Source organism: Rhinatrema bivittatum, chromosome 2, assembly GCF_901001135.1.
Source record: "Rhinatrema bivittatum chromosome 2, aRhiBiv1.1, whole genome shotgun sequence".
In the NCBI taxonomy this organism is placed as follows: domain Eukaryota; kingdom Metazoa; phylum Chordata; class Amphibia; order Gymnophiona; family Rhinatrematidae; genus Rhinatrema; species Rhinatrema bivittatum.
In genome coordinates, this window is record NC_042616.1 from 20,203,352 (window position 1) to 20,222,652 (window position 19,301).

The following is a 19,301-nucleotide window of genomic DNA, read 5'->3' on the forward strand; positions in this document are numbered from 1 at the left end:
GGTAGGGGTTGGGGCATTGCATTGTGATTAATAACTCTTTTTCGACCTTTATAACTTGTTGGCTGCCTCTAGAGGGGGTGAGGGATGGGTGGGGGTCTTTTACATGGTGGGGAGGTGTTTAGAACCATCCTGGCCCTTTAAGAAGGTGGCAGCCCTGGGTAAAGGGGATGCCATCCTGTGATATTTTTGGATTTTCCCTGGGGTATTTTTTCTCACGGAAAATATTACAGTTTGTAAAGATTCTGTACCCAGCACTGCGGGTTTGGAAGTCCCTGTGGTATTTTCCATGGCTCACGGTGTTTTTCTCTCTCTGGGAAAATTCTGCAGATTAGTAAACGACCCCCTTAGATTCTGAGCCTCTGGGGAGAGGGAAACGCCTGAATGTGATCTGCTTTGAAGTGCTGAAAGGTGGAATGTAAATCACATAAATAAAAGTCTGGCAGCTCCCGAGGAGCTGGCATCCTCTGTTCCATGATAAAACGTTAGGAGAATAAATCCAGCTGAGATCTAATGCACGCTGAGCCCCTCCACGTGTCCCTGAGTGTTTCTGGTTTGTGTTTCAGGTGCCGGTGACATTTGAGGACATCGCTGTCTCTTTCTCCCAGGACGAGTGGGGGTATTTAGATGAAGGGCAGAAGGAGCTTTACAGGGAGGTGATGAAGGAGAATTATGAGATCCTGAGCTCCCTCGGTAAGGATTGCATTATCTGCATTTTTAGCAGAACCAGGGGCTGATGTACTGAGGGTCATTTGTGACTTTTCTCCAGACTGCAGCTCCTGCATTGTTCTAGTGCCTGAGAGATTGGTGGTTTGGGTCTTTTTACTTGAGAGGAGCCCCTGCCAGTCAGTCTGAAATGTATCCCCTGTTTCTGCTGAGATAAGGAGCCTGATTTACATATGTGTAGTTCACTGACAGCAAACATCATGAGATAAAATGGTCGGACCAATAAAATCTCTTGGAATAACAGATCCCAAATAAGTAAAACGATCTCCTGCCCATTTCAGTGAAAAATCACCATCCCAGGAGGCCTGAGGTGACCCAGAGATGTCCAACGCCAAAGGTTTTTTCTAGATCAATGCATAGACCTGAAAAAGAAGCAAAAAAACGCTTAGCGAGTGTAAGAAGGTCCCCAGAGCTTGCCTGGGGTGAGAGAAGCAGACTGAAAGGTCCTCTGCAAACACTGCCACCTCTGCCTCAGAAGCTCCTAAGTGTATGCCTGGGATATCAACCTCCACAATCTTTCTAGCTGCAGGCTCCATACACAAAAGGGGCGTGCCAGGGGGCGGGGCATGGCCACCATAAGCCTTAATTCAAAAACTGAACTGGAAACCCCGAGAAACCAGAGCTTGCATCTGGTGTAACACCAGAGAAATGAATTTCCTCCTGCATTGTGCAAAATAAAATATCGTGAGCCACACATTCCCAAAGTTGGCATCTTCCATTCCTGAAACTGAGCATAAAAAAGCTTTTCCCACCCTTGCTGGCTGGACACTGTATTTTTCTAATTGCTTTGGTCCTATTAGGAAAACAGAACAAGTCAGGCCGCGATAGATCCCTCCTCAGACGCTACATGCTAGCAGAATGCCTCGCCGTGGTCCTACGTAAATAATGCAATCAGACCTGCGCCGAATTCAGAATGAGGAGACCAAAAGTGTAAACAGAAACTGAACTCTGTATGCAGTGCCAGGGAAATATAAGCCATCCATCAGTCTTCATAGGTAACTATACCAATACAAAGACTAAATATTTCAACACAGCTGACAAATAAAACATCCAATAATAATTAGAAACTCATCTAAAAATATTACAGAAGCAATAAAATATTCCCAATCATCAGATAATTCAAATAACACACAATACATTCAAACTAATGAGAATTAAAAAAAAAAAAATCCCCCATTCTCCATACCTGGGACTTTTGATTTCCAGATGCCCTGAAATTGTTGTGGATTTATAAGGGGGTGGGGGTTGTTGAACACAAACTTTCTACTCTATCTCAAATGCTGAATCATACATGCACATAGACACACTCCTAACCATATACACATGCATGCACACACACACACACACTCAGTCATTTACACATACACAAACGCACACTCATATACATACGCATGCTCACACACACAGTCATATGCACATGCACACTCAGTCATTTACACATGCACACACATACACAAACGCACACTCATATACATACGCATGCTCACACACACAGTCATATGCACATACACAGTCATATGCACACACACACTCAGTCATTTACACATGCACACATATACACAAACGCATGCTCATATACATACGCATGCTCACACACACAGTCATATGCACACACACACACACACGCACACACCTAACCATATACACATGCATGCACACACACACACACTCAGTCATTTACACATGCACACACATACACAAACGCACGCTCATATACATATGCATGCTCATACACACAGTCATATGCGCACACATACACACACACACGCACAGTCATGCACACGCATACACAAACAGAATTTTTTGAATGCTGCAAGGCACGCCAAAACTACAGTCACTCTAGGCCGAGGGCGTAGGAATCGGGGTTGCTTGCAAGCAGCGCGCCGGTCTCCTTCTAAGGAGCGTTCAAAAAATTCTGTTTGCATCAAACCTCCTTTCAAGTATAAAGGAAGACCGGGTACGCTGCTGTTATATCACCCCAGACTTTCTGAAAACTTCAATGCTACCAGACAACACATACATAAGAGAAATTTCAGACTGCCCCGAGGCAGCCCCAGTGTGGGGGCGAAACCCGGCCTGAGTTGGGCTTTTTTATTGGATTAACAAGTCTCCAAATAACGATTCTGAATGGACATTACTTGGCATCTATCGATTGTGTTGCCCCCACGGCTTTTTTAGATCGCCTACCTCCTTGTTTTATCAACCACCCACAATCATATACACAAATGCACACTCATATACATACGCATGCACACACACACAGTCGCATGCACACACACACGCACAATCATGCACACGCATACACACACAATCATGCACACACAAACACACACACACAATCATATGCACACGCATGCACACGCATACACAAATGCACACTCATATACATACGCAGTCATACGCACAATCATGCACACACGCATACACACACAATCATACACACACGCATGCACACACACAATCATACACACACAAACGCACACACGCACACACAATCATTACACGCACGCACACACACACGCATGCACACGCATACACACAATCATTCACAATCATATGCACACACACAATCATACACACGCATACACACACACAGTCATGCACACGTATACACACAATCATACACAAACGCACACACACAATCATGCACACACAAACGCACACACGCATACACACACACACACACACATACGCTCAGTCATGTACACACTCATGCATACACACACCCCCCCCCCTGTCTCTCATGCTCTTTCACTTATTTCCTCTCTGGAAGAGCTGGGGTGGCAGCAGTCTCCTCCTTCAGCCTGGACAGCCCCCAGACTCTTCCTGTTTGCTTCGAGACTCCGGGCTCTGCTGCTCCTGCTTATGATGAGGGGGATCGGGAGGCCTCAGGTCCGTGCTGCTGCTTTTGGCTCCGCAGCCGCCCTCTTTCTGACTGCCGGGGAGGGGAAGTCTGATGCTGTTTCTTTCCGCCTGGCGAGCCGCGCTCCTCTCGACTGCTGGGGTGGGAGGTCGCTGCTGCCAGTGTGCCGCACTCCTGCTTACCGCTAGGGCAGAGAGTGTCTGTCTCTACTCCACGGGCTGCACCCGCTGACTGCTGGGGCCGGGGGGAGAGGGCGGGCAGTGTTTCTTCCGTGGAGCGGTCTGGCCCTCTGCTCCCGACTGCGGGAGGGACTCCGAAGCAGGCAGAGCAGTCCTTGCTGTGTATCGGGTGGAGGGGAGGCAACTCTCCAGCGTAATCGTGAGAGAGACGGTGCCCCTCGAGAGGCTCTGCCGACAAGTGCTCGTCCTCTTAGGTCCACTTGGCTGCAGCCATCCATGCGGTTCCTCTAACCCGTCTGCATATGAGGCAGAGACACCTCCAACGGGGGGGACTCCGATCACGGTGGAATCAATTCATACCACCACCAGTGGAAAAGGTGGCCGCAGGAAGAGGATGTCGGTGGCGGCTTCCTGGGCCGCGGGAAGGAAAGTTGCTGGTGGCGGCCTCCAGGCCACTCAGGGAGAAGCTTCAGCGGTGGCCTCCTGACCACGAAGAGGGTCCAGCGACAACGGCCTCCAGGCCGCACCAGAGAGGCGATGGCAGCGGCCCCTGCTCTCTTAGGGGTGTGTTCGCCTGTGGTGTGCGTGCCGGGCTATAAGGAGCCCGTGGCGGGAATCCTTGCTTTTCAGTCACCCCCCGGGTATTTGAACTCCAGCTGTGTAACCCAGCGCTGTCTCGGCAGAGGTGGCCCGTCAGTCGAGCCTTTGTTCTGCTCCGGTCTCCGGCCTCGCTCCAGGTCTGTCTTCCGCCTCAGCGCTGCCCCGCGTCCCCATCTTCGGCTCCAGCCACGGTCAAGTCCTCAGCTTCAGCTTGTCTCCGGCCTTGTCCGACTCTTCGGCGTTATCCGTAATCACAGCCTTCTGGGCCTTGTCATAGTCTGGCTTGGGCAAAGACTCGATCGCCCACAGTCAGCTCAGACCTTAGGGCTCTGCCCACGAGGTTGAATCAATTCCACTACAGCAAGAGGGGCTCAGGTTCACCTCGCGTTCCTTCTCACATCCCAGGCTTCTCTCCTTAACTGCTTCGGAGTCCTGGCCTTTCTCTCTCTCTCTCTCTGAAGGGACCCGTCCTTCCTCCAGGGTCTCTTAAGGTGGACCAGCTAGATGCATGAAGCCTTTCCTTCTAGACACGTGTTCCCATACCCCCACCAGTGCAGAGAGGGGCGCGGGCTTAACTCTGGTTCTCTTATTGCTGGAAATGTGACTCCTGGTCAGAGGTGGGGTAAAGTTTCTGGTGCTAGGGTCAGGCTATGGGCAGGGCAGAAGATGGCCTTCCTGCACCAGGAGCTGTAACTGGGGTTTATGTGCAGTAAATCATGGGCTTCTGCACAAATATATGTTGGATAGGAAAGGCTCAGCCTCAGGTTCCAGTAGTAACTCTGAATTATGGGTTTTAAGAAACATGATGGCAGAATAGGACCGACAGGACTCTCTAGTCTTCCCACCCACCCATATAACTTAGCTTTTCAATTCCCATCACTCCCTCAGAGATCCCGTGTGCTTATTCCATGATTTCTTGAATTAAGATCATGTTTTTCCCTCCATCACTTCCACAGGGAGGCTGCTCCAGGCATCCACCACCCTCTCTGTAAAGAAATATTTCCTAAGTTTACTCCTGAGTCTGCCCCCTTTCACCCTCATCCCATGAGCCCTTGTTCTGGAGCCTCCTCTCCTTTGAACGAGGCTCACCTCCTGTGTATGGAAACCTTGCAGGTATTTAAATGCCTCTCTCGTATCTCCCCTGTCTCGCCTTTCCTCTAGGGCAGGGGTGGGCAATTCCGGTCCTCAAGGGCCACAAACCAGTCTGGTTTTCAGGATATCCCTAATGAATATGCATGAGAGAGATTTGCATGCACTCTGCCTCAGTTGTATGCAAATCTATGTCATGCATATTCATTAGGATATCCTAAAACCTCGACAGGTTTGTGGCCCTCGAGGACTGGAATTGCCCACCCCTGCTCTAGGGTATTCATGTTTAGATCTTTAAGTCTATCCCTATAAACTTGAGAAGGAAGACCACTGACCATTGTAGCCGCCTCCCTCTGGGCCGACTCCATCCTGTTTATATCCTTTGAAGGTGCGGTCTCCAGAATTGTACACAGGAATCCAAGTGAGGTCTCACCAGGGCAATATCACCTCCCTTTCTCTGCTGACCCTTCCTCTCCCCGTGCATTCGAGCAGCTTTCTGGCTTTTACCGTCACTTTACCCACCTGTTTGGCTGTCTTAAGATCATCAGATACCATCAGCCCCAGATCCCGCTCTTCCTGTGTGCTTAGAAGGATTTCACCTCTCCCCCTGAGGTTTTGCACCCTAAATATATTACTCTGCATTTATTAGCATTAAATCATAGCTGCCAGACCTTAAACTATTCCTTGCGCTTCGCTAGATCCCTTCCCACCGTTTCCACACCTTCCCGGCTCTCCACTCTGCTACAGGTTTTAGTGTCATAAGCAAGAAGACAAACATCCCCAATAATCCTTCGCTTATGTGGCTCACAAAAAAAGTCGAAAAGTACTGGTACAAGAACCGATCCCCGAGGCACCCGCCCCCCCCCTCCTCCGAGAAATCTCCATTTACCACTCCCCTTTCTCGCCTCCCACTCAGCCCGTTTCTGACCCAGTCACTCACGCTGGGGTCCACGCCAAGGGCACTCGCTTTATATACGTCTCCTGCGCGGAACCGGGCCAAAGGCCCCGCCGAAATCCCAAGCGCACGATGCCCAGCGCTCTCCCCTGATCCAACCCTCTGGTCGCCCAATCAAAGAAACCGATCAGACTCGTCTGACAGAGCCTCTACCTCTGGTAAATCCCTGCTGCCTCGCATCTTGCCGTCCATTGGATTCCCGAAACTGCTCTCTCCCCTGTTTTAGCAGAGATTCCATTACTTTGCTCACCACAGAGGTCGGACTCACCGGCCTGTAGTTCCCAGCCTCCTCCTTACGTTCACTTTTATAAACAGGAACCACATCTGCCCTTTTCGAGTCCTCTAGAGCTACTCCAGACTCTAAGGAAGCATGGAAAAGGTCAGCCAGGGTTGCTGCCAGGACATCTCTAACGGGCCGATACAGTAAAAATCGCGGGAGAGCGCCCGCTCTCCCGGCGCGCGCACAGGCCACTCTCCTGTGCGCGCGATTCAGAAAAAGAAATTATTCAAATTAGGGCCGGCGGTAAAAAGAGGCGCTAGGGACTCTAGCGCATCCCTAGTGCCTCTTTTTTGACAGGAGCGGCGGCTGTCAGCGAGTTTGACAGCCAACGCTCAATTGTGCCGGCGTCGGTTCTCAAACCCGCTGATAGCCATGGGCTCGGAAACCGGACGCCGGCAAAATTGAGCGTCCTGTTTTCAACCCATCAGCTGCGAGCCCATTTAAAAATTTTTTTTAAATTTTTTTACTTTTTCGGGTCCTCAGATTTAATATCGCCAGGATATTAAGTCGGAGGGTGCACAGAAAAGTAGTTTTTACTGCTTTTCTGTGTACTTTCCCGGTGCCCGGAGAAATTAGCGCCGACCTTTGGGTAGGCGCTAATTTCTGAAAGTAAAATGTGCGGCTTGGCTGCACATTTTGCTTTCTGTATCGCGCGGGAATAACTAATAGGGCCATCAACATCCATTTGCACGTTGCGGGCGCTATTAGTTTCGGGGGGGGGGGGGCGGGGTTGGACTCGCGTTTTCGACGCGCTATTACCCCTTACTGAATAAGGGGTTAAGCTAGCGCGTCAAAAACGCGTGTCCAAACGCAAGTTAACAGTGCGCTCAGCCGGAGCGCACTGTACTGTATCGGCCTGTAAGTTCCCTTTAGTACCCTCAGATGTATCCCATCCGGCCCCATCGCCTTATCTACTTGAAGTTTAGTTAGCTCCTGACGAACTCACGGTTCTGAAAATCAATTGAGGTTTATCTCACTTCCAATCTTATTTGTGTTTGCTTTATGTGGTCCTGCTCCAGGCCCTTCCACAGTGAACACTGAATAGAAATGTGTGTTAAGTAGCTTTGCTTTTCCCTCATCGGCCTCCACGTATTCCTCCTCGTCACCTCTGAGTCTCACAGTGCCACGTTTGCACTTCCTTCTGTCACTAACAGATCTAAAACAAAGTCTTGTCCCCCCCGTTTTACCGAATGTGCTATTTTATCTTCCATTTGAAGTTTTGTGCTCCTGATTACTTTCCCAGCTTCTCTTAATTTTTCCGGGGTTTCCCTCTTTCTGTGGTCTCTCGTAGTTTATGAAGGCTTAACCTTTTCTCCCTCACCTTTTCCTCTTCCCTAACAAAAAGATTCGTTGCCCCTTGCCCTTACGAGATCTCCTTTTGGTTTTTGCCCACTTCCCCTCGATTTTCCCGTCCAGCTGACGACTCCTTGAGGTCCACCCCCCACCCATGTTGAGAAAGTTCGTTGTCCTGATGTCTAGGACCCTCGCCTCAGAATGAACCCTTCATCTCTTGCGTCCTAATATTGAACCCCGCCATACGATGGCCGCTGGTTCCCACTACGATGCTCAGAAATACTGTCCCCGTTGGGAAGCACCAGGTCCGGCATTGCCCTGGCCCTTGTGGGCTCTGTCACCGGCTGGCAGAACAGTTCTCCTTGCCAGATAATTCAGGATCTCCCTCCTTCCGGAAGACACCGCAGCCGGGATGTGCCAATCCCCATCCGGCAGATTGAAATCCCCTGGCAGTGGCGCCTCCCCTTTCACAGCAGCACTCCTGTGCGTCTCCTCCATGAAATCTCCTCAGTCTGTATTACACCAGTGTATAAACAGACGTTCCAGTCCTTCTTCACAGATTATCCCACAATGCCTTCCCCTTACCTCGTAAGCCCAGCAATTCTGTTGCCTTAATATTGTTCTTTATATAATAATGCCAGGCCTCTCCCCCTTCCCGAGCAGACTGTAGCCCAGTATAACTATATCTCAGTCACGGCTTTCCGCGTACCAGGTCTCCGTGACAGCTTTTACATCTCAATCAGCTTCTTCCATAACCGCCTCTAGAGCCGGGATTTTATTCCTCATACGGTGAGCAGTCGTGTACATGGCTTTCCTGATATTGCCCACTTTTCCCATTTCCATGCGAGTATGTCAAGTTTTACTTACCCTGGGGTTTTGTTCACCCATCCCCCGCCTATTCTAGTTTAAAGCCCTCCTCGGCAGATGTGCTATTCAGTGTTGAAAGAGGCTGCACCGTTTTTATAACCAGTGGCTTCCATCTCTGCTCAGCAAACCTTGAAACGTCATGATCCAGGAAGCCAAAATGCTCTCGTCGACGCCATCTACGCGGTCGACATGGATGAGCAGCATCGGGTAGTGGTCGGTAGGCTGGAGGATTTTTGGCAATCTCTCTCTTGGATTTTGGCGCCTGGCAGACAGCGCCCATCCTCGATGGATGCCTCTGGGCCCCTCAGAAGTGAGTCCCCACTACCCTCTGCCTCCTAGGTGAGGTGGTTGCTGTGCCTGCAGCTTTGGGGGTTTGCATGTATTGGTTCCTTCCCCGTCCCGAGATGACATCTCCTCATCCTCTTCCGATTCCTCAGTGCAAGAGAAATCGGAGCCATGGTGTAGGGTCCGGTAGCTGTAGTAGTCTGGGTCCAGCTAGCCCTCGCGGAGCAGTTTCACCTTCCACTCTGCACGAGCTCTCTCCATCTTAGATAATGCAGATGACAAGCCGATTACTGATGTAACCTCATTCTCTCAGTTGCTTCTCAGTCTCGCCTCCTCAGCTTTGAGTTCTGCCACATCTTTTCGGAGGGAGTCAATTGACAGACACCTTTCACACTGTACCCATTCCTCGCTTGGATCAAGGCATTAACGCACCTGAGATATTTGCTCATTAAGGAATTATTAAGGTCTGTACTGCAATCGGTCATTTTTGGATAAATAGATTATTGCAATGGATTGTATTTCGGTCTTCTTAATACTTCCGTCAGAGCTGTACAGCTGTTACAGAGTGCCGCAGTGAGGATCCTCTCTAGTATGAAACATAATGAGCGCTTTTTAAAATGACTGCGATTCTTGTCAAATTATTACATCGTGATTATGCAGGGTCGCTAGAGGCCTTATTGACAAAATATTCCTTCAGTTGTGTTTTTAGATCATCTAAGGCCAGTCTTTTGGCAATTCCCCCTGCAGACCTTATCATAGATAAAAACTACATGGGGCAGAGCCTTTTCTCTTGCGGAATAGTTTGCCGGCAGAAGTGCGTGCTGAGACAGATGTGAAGGCCTTCGGCAAGCAGATGAAGGCATTCTGTCTCCATGAAGCTTTTAGTTAGATAGCCCTGCACTGAATAGGTGGGCTCAAGTTTTATCTAAGAGTTTTTATTTGTATTGTATTGTGCACTTTCTGTTCTGTTCTATGTGTTTTAAGAGTATGCATTGTACTCTGTGGAATATAAGAAATGCTAAATAAATAACAGCTGAGAGACCCCTGTTTCCCCAAGTTTGAATTGGACGTTCATTCTGTGCTAATGACACCTTTTAAATCTGATTTGTGTGTACAGTTTCCAGTCAGCACTCATTTTTTTACTTTTGAGTTGTAACCGAACTTTATTGGCACCTGTTAGAATGTACGATATTCTACATTTACTTACCTTTAGTCTATGTGCGCAATCGGCGCCGGCGACCCATCGGGGTAAGGCCTTCTTTCTTACCTCTTACCCAGACGGGGCCACCGCCGACAGCGCGACCGCACGAAGCACCGCTCCAGGCCCGCTCCCCTCGCGGCCGAAGCCCGCCCCCCACCGAGAACCGGCCAACCAGCAGACGGCTGCAAGGCAGCCAATCAGACTAGATCGGGCGGCCCTTTAAACTACAACGAAGCCCGCGAAGCTCCCTCTTTCGCCTGCTTACCTGGGAAGAGCTGCTGCCGCTCCATTGTAAGGCCTGCGCAATCGGCGCCGGCGACCCATCGGGGTAAGGCCTTCTTTCTTACCTCTTACCCAGACGGGGCCACCGCCGACAGCGCGACCGCACGAAGCACCGCTCCAGGCCCGCTCCCCTCGCGGCCGAAGCCCGCCCCCCACCGAGAACCGGCCAACCAGCAGACGGCTGCAAGGCAACCAATCACATCACGACTAGTGACCAACAGCACCTTCAAATTCAGTCATCTCAGGCGCCGCGCGCCGAGCGTCGCGCGCCGAAGGAGCGCGTCAAAGGGGCTTGCCCCTTTGTCTCGCCCCTTAGTTGCAGCCCCGAAGGAGCCCCGACCCTAACCCGGAGTAGCCACAGACAATCCTCTGCTTACTGTAACGTTCTCGGGGACCCTCGGCCTTCACACAAAGTCTAACCTACCAATCCCTTAAAAACCAGCTTCCAACTCAACAATCGACAGCAACAAACTACATCTGACCACCTAGTAGCATTCAACCAGCACCAACACCAGACAACCAGCACCAAACAACACCTTTCGCCTCTCAGCACTCAACCATCTTCTCAAGCTACTTTCCCATCATGCACCCCATAACCATCCCTATCATCCACAACCAAAGATGGAAAGCACCCAAGCTCCCCACCACACCACTACACCACAACCGCCAACAGAGACTCAGACCCATCATGCTGACACCGATCACCCAATGCCTCGGCCTGGCTCTTTTCTCAATCACACTGTTCAATGCGCAATCCATATCCAAGAAAACACACATACTCAACGACTTCTTATCCGACTCTAAACCAGATATCTGTGCCATCACAGAAACCTGGTTAAAACCAACTGACACAACTCTAATCAACCAGCTTCCTATCCAGACCTACGACATAGTGTCCATACCCAGACGCAAAAAAAGAGGAGGCGGCCTCCTCTTAGCAACCAAAAAAACACTAGGTCTGTCATTGCAGACATCCAACACCATAGCCAACTTGGAATTCGCTTTATTCAACTCAAAGCATCTGACTATAGCACTAATCTACGCTCCTCCCGGTCTCTTGGAATCAGACCCTTCCCCAATCATAGAACTAGCAGCAAAACACTTAAATTCAGGAAAACCAACTATCCTTATGGGAGACTTCAACCTCCACGTGGATGTCCATCCTCATTCTTCCAACTGCAAAACCATTCTCTCCTCCCTCACCCATATGGGTTTCAGACAAATTGTGACAGAACCTACCCACAAAGCTGGTCATACCTTAGACCTGATCTTTATAAACGAAGGTCTATCTTCCCACACCACTCCAACCTGCCTTGCGGTTCCTTGGACTGACCACAGAATCATCTCTTCAATGTTAAAGATCCCTGAGCCTCTTCCCCTAACAACCCAAACTATTAACATCTCAGTCAGGAAACAGTGCTCAGGAGATCACCTAAGCAAACACCTAGCCAAAGAACTAACGAATCTGGACCTCACCGACGCTAACTCAGCAACTTCATCATGGCTCAACATCACCAACAAGGTTGCAGATCATGTATGTCCCTTGACTACTAAGTCTATTAACCCGGACAAAGATAACAGGAAACCTTGGTTCACCACAAAACTGAAGTCTCGTAAACACGAGCTTAGAAGCAAGGAAAACCTATGGCGTAAAAGCCCTTCTACAACAACCCTCCTCAACTACAAATCATGCCTCAACACCTACAGAAACGAAATCCACAAAACTAAAAGAGAATATTACTCCAAAAAGATACACCACTTCTCATTCGATTCAAGAGCACTCTTCTCTTATGTCTCAGCCCTCACTAATCCTCCTGGACCAAGCATCCCAGATGACCAAGCTCTAAAAAAAGCCAGTGAACTTGCCGATTTTTTCGACAACAAAATCACAGCCCTCGTAGCCCCCCTCAAAGGGCCAACGCCACACACTAGCCTTACAAGCAACCACAGCCAGCAATCAGATACAACAACCGCCTCTCAACCCAACACTCACACAGCAGTGCTTGAATCTCTCGAACCCACTTCCACCTTAGAAATAGCAAATATCCTTAAGAAGATAAAACCGTCCTCTCACCCCTTAGACCATATACCATCAAACCTGCTGAGTTCAATCCATGACACCATTGCCAAGCCAGTGGCTGATATCATTAACTGCTCCCTCGCCCAAGGCCAAGTTCCTAAACAACTCAAGTTAGCGCTTCTCAAACCTCTACTCAAAAAACCCAACCTTCCCACTACAGATCTGGCTAACTACAGACCTATAGTGAACCTCCCTATGCTAGCTAAAATTATGGAGAAAATCGTCAACAGACAACTTTCTGAATTCCTTGAAGACAACAATATCCTCACTAACAACCAATATGGATTCCGAAAGAAAAAGAGCACCGAATCCTTATTAGCCACACTAACAGACAACATTATCTTCAATCTCGAAAAAGGCCAATCTTGTCTTCTCGTGCTTCTGGATCTTTCCTCAGCTTTCGACACCGTGAACCACCCTAGCCTACTACAACAACTATCAGTCATCGGCATCACTGGAACAGCTCTCAACTGGTTTAAGTCCTTCCTAGAGAACAGAACATACAAAGTGAAGATAAACAACAAGGAATCTCACCCCATCCAAGTCAAGATGGGGGTACCACAAGGATCATCACTCTCACCCACCCTTTTCAACATTTACCTGCTCCCTCTCTGTCATCTACTTACTAACCTCAAGCTCACACATTTCTTATACGCGGATGACATTCAAATTCTCATCCCTATCACGGAGACCATACACAAAACCATATCCTATTGGAAAAAATGCCTCTCATTCATCAACGATCTACTAACCAGCCTCAACCTGGTGCTAAACACCAAAAAAACGGAAATTCTCATCATAACACCAGATCAATCTACCCCGCCAACATCCATCAACTCTCCAGACACCTCAGGATATTCCACCGCACCTCAAGTCAGAGATCTGGGTGTACTACTTGACGACAAACTCAGCCTCAATAAATTCATAAATAACACCACAAAAGAATGCTTCTTTAAACTACAAGTGCTAAAGAAACTAAAGCCCCTTCTACTCTATAGGGATTTCCGCACAGTACTACAAGCCATCATTCTAACTAAATTAGACTACTGTAATTCACTCCTGCAGGGCCTTCCAGCATACACTACCAAGCCACTCCAGATGGTTCTGAATGCCACTGCAAGGATCCTTACCAATGCCAAAAAAAGGGACCATATCACCCCAATCCTACAGCACCTCCACTGGCTCCCCATCAAATATAGGATCCAGTTCAAGACCTGCATGATGGTTCACAAGGCACTACATAACATCTCCCCCCTCAACCTAACTTTCCAGCTTCAACTACACTCTTCTAACAAACCAACCAGAAGGGCATACCAGAACAGAATGATCACCCAACCTGCAAAATCTACCCTGAGGAAACGCGCTCTATCCACAGCGGGCCCGTCACTCTGGAACTCACTACCACCGGACCTCCGCCTAGAACCGTGCCATACTACGTTCAAGGTGAAACTCAAGACTTGGCTCTTCCTTCAAGCTTTCCCAGAGAGCTAAAGCAGGAAGAACAAACATCCAGCCTTGTCTTACCACAATAATGTAATGCTCACATTGAGTCAGTTTTTGTTCCAAGTTGTTACCTAAGTTGATCTTAGTTGTTTCTTAATATAATATATTATACTGTATTATAGTTCTTCTGTTCATTATATTATATTTGATATGTTCCATGTAAACCGCCTACCCGGCGATAGCTATATCTGTTAAATGTGAACCGGAGTGATATGTATTGTATACAGGAACTTCCGGTATATAAAAACCAATAAATAAATAAATAAATAAATAAATAAATGTGCCTATTTGTAAACCGTTGCGATGGTACATAACTTAGCGACGGTATAGAAAAGTTTTTAAATAAATAAATAAAATACCATATCATTAGCTTACTGTAGTGGGAGTAAAATACATATTAACACGAGCCTTAAGAAACTGTGCATTGAGTTTCAGCTCACAGTTCTAGCCCCCATGTTATTGCATTGTTCCCCCCGAGTGAATATATTTAGGTCATCAAGTCTCATCTCATAGAGCTTTTGGTGCAGGCTGCATATCACTGGTAGCTGTCTATGGTTACCAGTGATTGCTCAGAAATGTGCAACTGTACCACTGTGTGACAACTCCAGAGCAGTGATTATAGGATACGAATCCGAGAAACATTTGTGTGGTCACTAATGCTTGATTAATGCCTTCTTTTATCACCAGCAAGCGATGATATCACCCAGAATATAAAGGAGGGGAATCGTGAAGAATATCCTATGGAAGTAGGACTGATCCCAAGAGAATCAGAAAATGTCGGTGAGAATCGTTCCCAGGGGACGGAGAGGAGGAACTCAAGGAATAGTCAGCAGGAATCAGAGAAGAAGCCGAGAGACCCTGCAGGAGACTCACTGGATGGAGTCGCTCAGTGTGAGAGAAATGACAGGGAGCTCAGAGACAGCCCTGAGCAGCAGAGACAGCTGAGAGCCGAGAGTTCCTTCCAAAACAATAACAGTGCTCAAATGACTTCTGATGTTCAACAGAGAGAAGGGAAAGGGAAGAAATCCTTTCTGTGTGATGCCTGTGGAAAAAGCTTTGTTAAGAAATCACATTTAATATTCCACCAGAAATCCCACCCACTAAAAACACCATTTCCATGTAGTAAAGGTGGGGAAAGTTTTGGTCAAAGAAACAATCTAAATATCCACTTAGGAAAACACACGAGCGAGAGAGCATTTTCATGCACTGAACGTAGCACAAATATAATATGCAAAGATGTTCTAAGACAAAACCAAAAAATACACACTGTTGAGAGACCATTTTCATGTACTAAATGTGGTGAAAGCTTTATAAGGAAGGATATGTTAATATCTCACCAGATAATCCACCAAGATGATAAATATTTAAATAAGAAAAGCCATGTGCGATTGGATAAAATGATCCATGGGAAAGAGAAACCATTTAAATGTTCTGTCTGTGATAAATGTTTCCAACACAAATCCGATCTTAGGGAACACAAAAGAATTCACACTACTGAGAAGCGATTTAAATGTTCTTTTTGTGATAAATGTTTTAATCAGAAATATGTGCTTACAAGGCATGAACAGATTCACACTGGTGAAAAACCATTTAAATGCTCTCATTGTGATAAATGTTTCAATCAAAAGTCTGTTCTTACAATGCATGAAAGAATTCACACCGGTGAGAAACCATTTAAATGCTCTCAGTGTGACAAATGTTTCAATCAGAAATCTGTTCTTACAAGGCATGAAAGAATCCACAAGGGAGAGAAGCCATTTCACTGTTCTGAATGTGATAAAAGTTTTGGTCAGAATTTCCGGTTAAGACAACATTTAAGAATTCACTCTGGTGAGAAACCATTTCAATGTTCTCATTGTACAAAATGTTTCAATCTGAAATCCTATCTTAAAAGACATGAACAAATCCACATGGGAGAGAAGCTATTTAAATGTTCAGAATGTGATAAAAATTTCCATCAGAAAAGAGAACTACTATTCCACAAAATGATCCACAGGAAAGAAAAGCCATTTAAATGTTCTATCTGTGATAAATGTTTCAATCAGAATTCCGATCTTAGGGAGCACAAAATAATTCATACTATTGAGAAACAATTTAAATGCTCACATTGTGATAAATGTTTCAATCAGAAATATGTGTTTACAAGACATATAAGAATTCACACTGGTGAGAAACCATTTAAATGCTCTCATTGTGATAAATGTTTCAATCAAAAATCTGTTCTTACAATGCATGAAAGAATTCACACTGGTGAGAAACCATTTAAATGCTCTCATTGTGATAAATGTTTCAATCAAAAATCTGTTCTTACAATGCATGAAAGAACTCACACCGGTGAGAAACCATTTAAATGCTCTCATTGTGATAAATGTTTCAATCAGAAATCTGATCTTACAAGGCATGAAAGAATCCATAAGGGGGAAAAACCATTTCAGTGTTCTGAATGTGATAAATGTTTCAGACAGAATTTCCAATTAAAACGGCATTTAAGAATTCACTCTGTTGCTAAACCATTTCAATGTTCTCATTGTAAAAAATGTTTTAATCTGAAATCTTATCTTAAAAGACATGAACAAATCCACATGGGAGAGAAACGATTTAAATGTTCTGAATGTGATAAAATGTTTCATCAGAAAAGAGCTCTACTATACCACAAAATGGTCCATAGGAAAGAAAAACATTTTAAATGTTCTGTCTGTGACAAATGCTTCCATCAGAATTCTGATCTTAGGGAACACAAGAGAATTCACACTACTGAGAAAAAATTTAAGTGTCCACATTGTAATAAATGTTTCAGTCAGAAATATGTGTTTACAAGACATGAAAGAGTTCACACTGGTGAGAAACCATTTAAATGCTCTCATTGTGATAAATGTTTCAACCAAAAATCTGTTCTTACAATGCATGAAAGAATTCACACTGGTGAGAAACCATTTAAATGTTCTCATTGTGACAAATGTTTCAAGCAGAAATCTGTTCTTACACGGCATGAAAGAACCTACAAGGGAGAGAAGCCATTTCAATGTTCTGAATGTGATAAATATTTCGGTCGGAATTTCCAGTTAATACAACATTTAAGAATTCACTCTGATGAGAAACCATTTCAATGTTCTCATTGTGAAAAATGTTTCAATCTGAAATCTTATCTTAAAAAACATGAACAAATCCACATGGGCGATAAACCATTTAAATGTTCTGAATGTGATAAAAGCTTCAAGTATAAATATTTTCTAGGAATACATGAAAGAAAACACACTGGTGAGAAACCATTTAAATGTTCTGAATGTGATAAATGTTTCAGTCGAACTTCCTCTTTAATACACCACAAAATAATTCACACCAGAGTGAAGCCATTTACATGTTCTAAATGTGATAAAAGTTACAGGCATAATTACCTTTTATTACAGCATGAAAGAATCCACAAGGGTGAGAAACCATTTCAATGTTCTGAATGTTTTAAAAGTTTTGCTCATAATTTCCATTTCATACAACATGTAAGAATTCATACTGGTGAGAAACCATTTAAATGTTCTCATTGTGATAAATGCTTCAATCAGAAATCTATTCTTACAAGGCATGAAAAAATTCACTCTGGGGAAAAAACCTTTTAAATGTTCTGAATGTGATAAATGTTTTGTTCAGAATTTCCAGTTAATGCAACATGTAGGAATTCACACTGGTGCCGAAAATGTGGCAGAAAGTTACTGAAATAGTCCCAAGCATATTGGGTGCCACTGGTCTGAAAAAGAATTTTCAAATGCATATTGATGCGTTGACTGTTTAAGTTACATTTTATGAACTTGAAAAGGAGGGTTTCTTTGGTACAATGCAAGTACTAAGATGTACATTAGCAGTAAATTTGAGAGATTGAAATCATCCCCATCATGCCATAGCTTATGAATGTAGTTCATTCCTGTGAAGATATGTCCAAAATAAACCCATCTGGAGAAACTGCACTGTGAGAAATAATTTAAATGTTCTCATTGTAAGAAATGTTTCAATCTGAAATCTGTTCTTACAAGGCATGACAGACTTCATACTGGTGATAAATCATTTAAATGTTTTCATTGTGATAAATATTTCAATCAGAAATCCACTATTACAAGCAGACTGATGAAATGCAGTGCGCTTCCCCAAGCACACTGGTTAACCCATGGTTGGATAACCATTTTGGATGTGCGTCCACAACCCCTATTGCTATAAGGGGATTAGTGCATCCAAAACTTACATCCAATCCACTACGAACCTAATAGCGCTCATCACATGCAAATGCTTGTTGATGAGACTATTAGCAATTCTCCCCAATTTAAAAAAAACGCACCCATCGCACACATTTTTACCTTCAGAAATGAATGCCTGCCCGGAGCAAGTGTTAATTTCTGAGTAGCCCAAAAAGGGCACAGAAAAGCAGAAAATAAATACTTTTTTTGAACTTCCTCTGACTTAATCATGGCAAAATTATGTCAGAGGGACAAAAAGGAGAAAAAGGTTTTAAAATTTTTTTTAAATAAAAATTGCCAGCAGTCAGGTTAGGAAAAGGAACACTCAATTAATGAGCGTCCATTTTCCTAACTTGTGGCTGTGCACAGGTTAGGAAAAAGGATGCTTATAAAATTGAGCATCTGTTTTCCTAATTGGCTTACAGCTGACCTCTCCTGGGCATCTGCTGCTGAGGAGGCGCTAGGGGGCATACAATTTCTAGCACCTCCTTTTTACTGTGGCAACTGATTTAAATATTAAATTGGGTTCCCCAGAGAGATCAATTGGCGGGTGTTGGGAAAGCAAGCGCTCAGTCATGAGTGCCCATTTTCCCCACACTGATATTGCATTGAACTTCTTCACTCTGGTAAAAAAAAAGAAAAAGCATAAATGTTCTGAATGTTATTAAAGCTTAAAGATTAAATATATTCTAGGAATACATAAAACTATCCACACTAGGAAGAAACCATTTTAATGTTCTGAATATGATAGCAGTTTTAAGTGAAAAGCTACACTAACAATACAGCAAAGAATCCACACTGGAGCAAATTCATTTAAATATTTTCGATATGATAAATGTTTCAGTAGAAATTTCCATTTAGTACAAGATGAAAGAATTCAA

At 45.4% G+C, this 19,301-nt stretch overlaps 1 protein-coding gene across 1 annotated transcript; it reads left to right on the forward strand.

Annotated features, from left to right (window-relative positions):
• Positions 1-635: 635 nt before the first annotated feature.
• Positions 636-18,733, forward strand: LOC115083643 (zinc finger protein 665-like). Its single transcript, XM_029587582.1, has 2 exons — positions 636-690; positions 14,888-18,733. Exons 1-2 carry the CDS (start codon positions 657-659, stop codon positions 17,809-17,811), a joined length of 2,958 nt encoding a protein of 985 aa, XP_029443442.1. The 5' UTR covers positions 636-656; the 3' UTR covers positions 17,812-18,733.
• Positions 18,734-19,301: the final 568 nt, after the last annotated feature.

What these genes read in the sequence shown, in the direction of transcription:
- LOC115083643 (XM_029587582.1), top strand. Translation starts at nt 657, where the DNA reads ATGAAGGAGAATTATGAGATCCTGAGCTCCCTCG. An exon ending in TGAGATCCTGAGCTCCCTCG is followed by an intron (nt 691 to 14,887) that starts GTAAGGATTGCA and finishes TTTTATCACCAG; the next exon opens with CAAGCGATGATATCACCCAG.